This window comes from Penaeus japonicus, unplaced genomic scaffold (genome assembly GCF_977035675.1).
Source record: "Penaeus japonicus unplaced genomic scaffold, GWHDUDI00000001_assembly GWHDUDI00000024, whole genome shotgun sequence".
Taxonomy (NCBI): Eukaryota; Metazoa; Arthropoda; class Malacostraca; order Decapoda; family Penaeidae; genus Penaeus; species Penaeus japonicus.
In genome coordinates, this window is record NW_028234426.1 from 15,396,571 (window position 1) to 15,399,070 (window position 2,500).

The following is a 2,500-nucleotide window of genomic DNA, read 5'->3' on the forward strand; positions in this document are numbered from 1 at the left end:
AGTATACGCGTCCTTGTGTCGAAGGGGTTAAGAGTAAGATTAGTTATGTTAATGATGCAAGCAGAAACATTCTGACGTTCAAATCTCATACTATATATACATGCCAGATTGGGAGTTAGGCTCATTTTGCCTCATCCCGGGCAATTAGATAAAATGACTTAACTTGTAATTTTTAATTGCAGTGAAAGAATAGCTTTTTTTTTTTTTTTTTTTTTTTTTTTTTTTCAGCAGAAAATCTTCTAAAGTAAAGCCAAAACCAAATTCAGCTTAATATATTTTAAGGACGAATAGGAAGATATGTTTTTCTAATTGTTAATAGTGCCATCATTTATTGAGATCCTTAAGATTTTGGTCTGTCATATCAGGACAATGTAGTAGTCTCTTGTTGAATTTGTTACATTTTAAAAGTAAAAGGTTGGTCAATGTGAGTACCTTGGATCTTCTGTGTATATAAATTAGACTTTATGTTCAAGTTTTATGGTAGATTATCAAGTTTGCATGATAATGTAGGAACGATTGCTCTTGTTTAAAGAGAAAATATTTTATATACAGTTTTTTCCTCTTGTTTGTATAGAGTCTGGGATTGTTTCTTAATTTATGATGCACTACATTGCCATTTATTTATTTAGATGAATAATTTCTTTTTTTTTTATGTACTTTACAGTGACTTGCTATTTACTGTAGCTTTCACCCCTAACTTTTGGTTACTTATTGGTAGTATGGGCCATGAATCTCTGCTCAGTATCAAGTGTAAAAGAAAGTTATACATGTTTTGGGTATATAATTTTATTATAATTAGTAAAATTGGTTCTCTTCACCTTAGCTAGATTGTGTGTCAGTAAAGAATACATTGTCCATTTTACTTCTGCTGCCCTTATTGATATTTCTGTAAGTGAAAAATATGTTTGACTGATTTATTATTTTATTGATACTCTTGCTGTATTAAATGACACACAGTCAGGCAGTCCAGATGTTTAGGGGTCAAAGCATTTTTTTTTTTTTTCTCTCTCTCTTTTTTTACATTCTTCTTTTGATTTCCTAAGCTGATATAATTTTGCATGGTACCCCAAGTAAATCATAGTACTTATTATCAGAGAACCAAAGGCTTTGGCTCAGGTGCAACCTAACCCTGTGGTGCCCAAGACCATCGAAGACCGAGAAGGTGTCCGTTCTACTGTGGATCGCATCAAAACCAAGCTAAATGATACGGTTCATTCTGCTAAGGATAAGATTAATCCTAAAGTAGGAGTTACAAAGGTCAAAGATAAAGTAAAGGACAAAGTGAAACAAAAGGTTGAAGAAAAAGCTGTTAAAAAGCTGGACCCAACAGGAGGGCACATTAAGTCGTAAGTGTTCAAAGTTTGTGCAGCTGGCTGATGAAATGCTTAAAAATGAAGAACAAAATGCTTCCACTGGTGATGGTCTCTTGACATAATTCAAGATTGTACACTATGACTGCTTTTAGCATACTTGAGAATAAGCAACTGCCCAAAATTGACATACATTTTTATTTTTCTCATCGCCTAATGGATAGAGCAGAGATTTTTTATCAGTTCACCAAAGTGTTCATAAGGTGCTTGTCTTGCTTGTGCTAATAAAACAGCATGCTCAAATTCCAAAGTTTTCTGGAATAGTTATATAGATAGTAATAATAAAGTTGCTTGCACTGAGATATTACATTTTGATATAGCTTAAAAAAAAAAAAGAAAAAAAAAAGTTTTCTTTCCTGTCTTTCTTTCTATTACTTTCTTATCTAGGATCCTTTGACAAAATTTGCCTAAAGATGATTGCACTTGGCAAACCAGACACATCACGTACTTGTAATCTTTATTAAACCTATAACAATGGAATGGCTTTGGCACCAATTGGTCTAAACACTGGGATATTTAAAATGTGTAGGCCTGACACCTTGGGCTATTCGCCCACTCTGGCCGTAGCCGACCACTACACACCCAATCACCTGGCAGCAAGTACTGCCTGGCGTTAACGGATTAATGCAGATTTTTACTGTAGGAAGTGTTAGTCTGTGTGGTTGCTAGATTATTTATATCTTGGTTGAATAGAACAAGGAATCTAATTGTTATATTTTTGATATTGCGGTACCATTACTCACTCTTAGGGCAGATAATTTTGCTCAAAATTCTGGACATAACTATTTTGAAAATGGAAATAAAGGATTATCACAAGGGCTATGAAATTGAAATAATTTGATGCAGAATCCAAGATGAGACCTGATTTCTGGATTGCCCTATCATACAGCTAGTGTTTTTCCCTTTTTTTTTTTCTTCTTCTTCTTCTTCTAAATTGACTTGATATAAACAAAAAAGCAACCAAGACGAAGACTGACATACTTGGAGACAAAGCTCAAAGTAAAATGGAGAGGACCACTACATTATGAGAAGGTATAATATGATGGTTTGTTGTGGCTCATATTTATGCTAGTTTTTAGAATAGAGACATCATGCAGATGCATGGAATGCTTTAAGGAATATATAGCACA

The 2,500-nt window shown here is 33.6% G+C and overlaps 1 protein-coding gene across 1 annotated transcript in view; it reads left to right on the forward strand.

Moving 5' to 3' along the window:
* Nucleotides 1–719: 719 nt before the first annotated feature.
* LOC122266215 (uncharacterized) overlaps nt 720–2,500 on the forward strand; it is a 19,997-nt gene continuing 18,216 nt past the window's right edge. Inside the window, exons 1-2 of the mRNA XM_043035832.2 lie at nt 720–750; nt 1,082–1,346. Of these exons, the coding sequence (XP_042891766.2) occupies nt 720–750; nt 1,082–1,346 (296 nt within the window). The remainder of the gene's footprint in view (nt 751–1,081; nt 1,347–2,500) is intronic.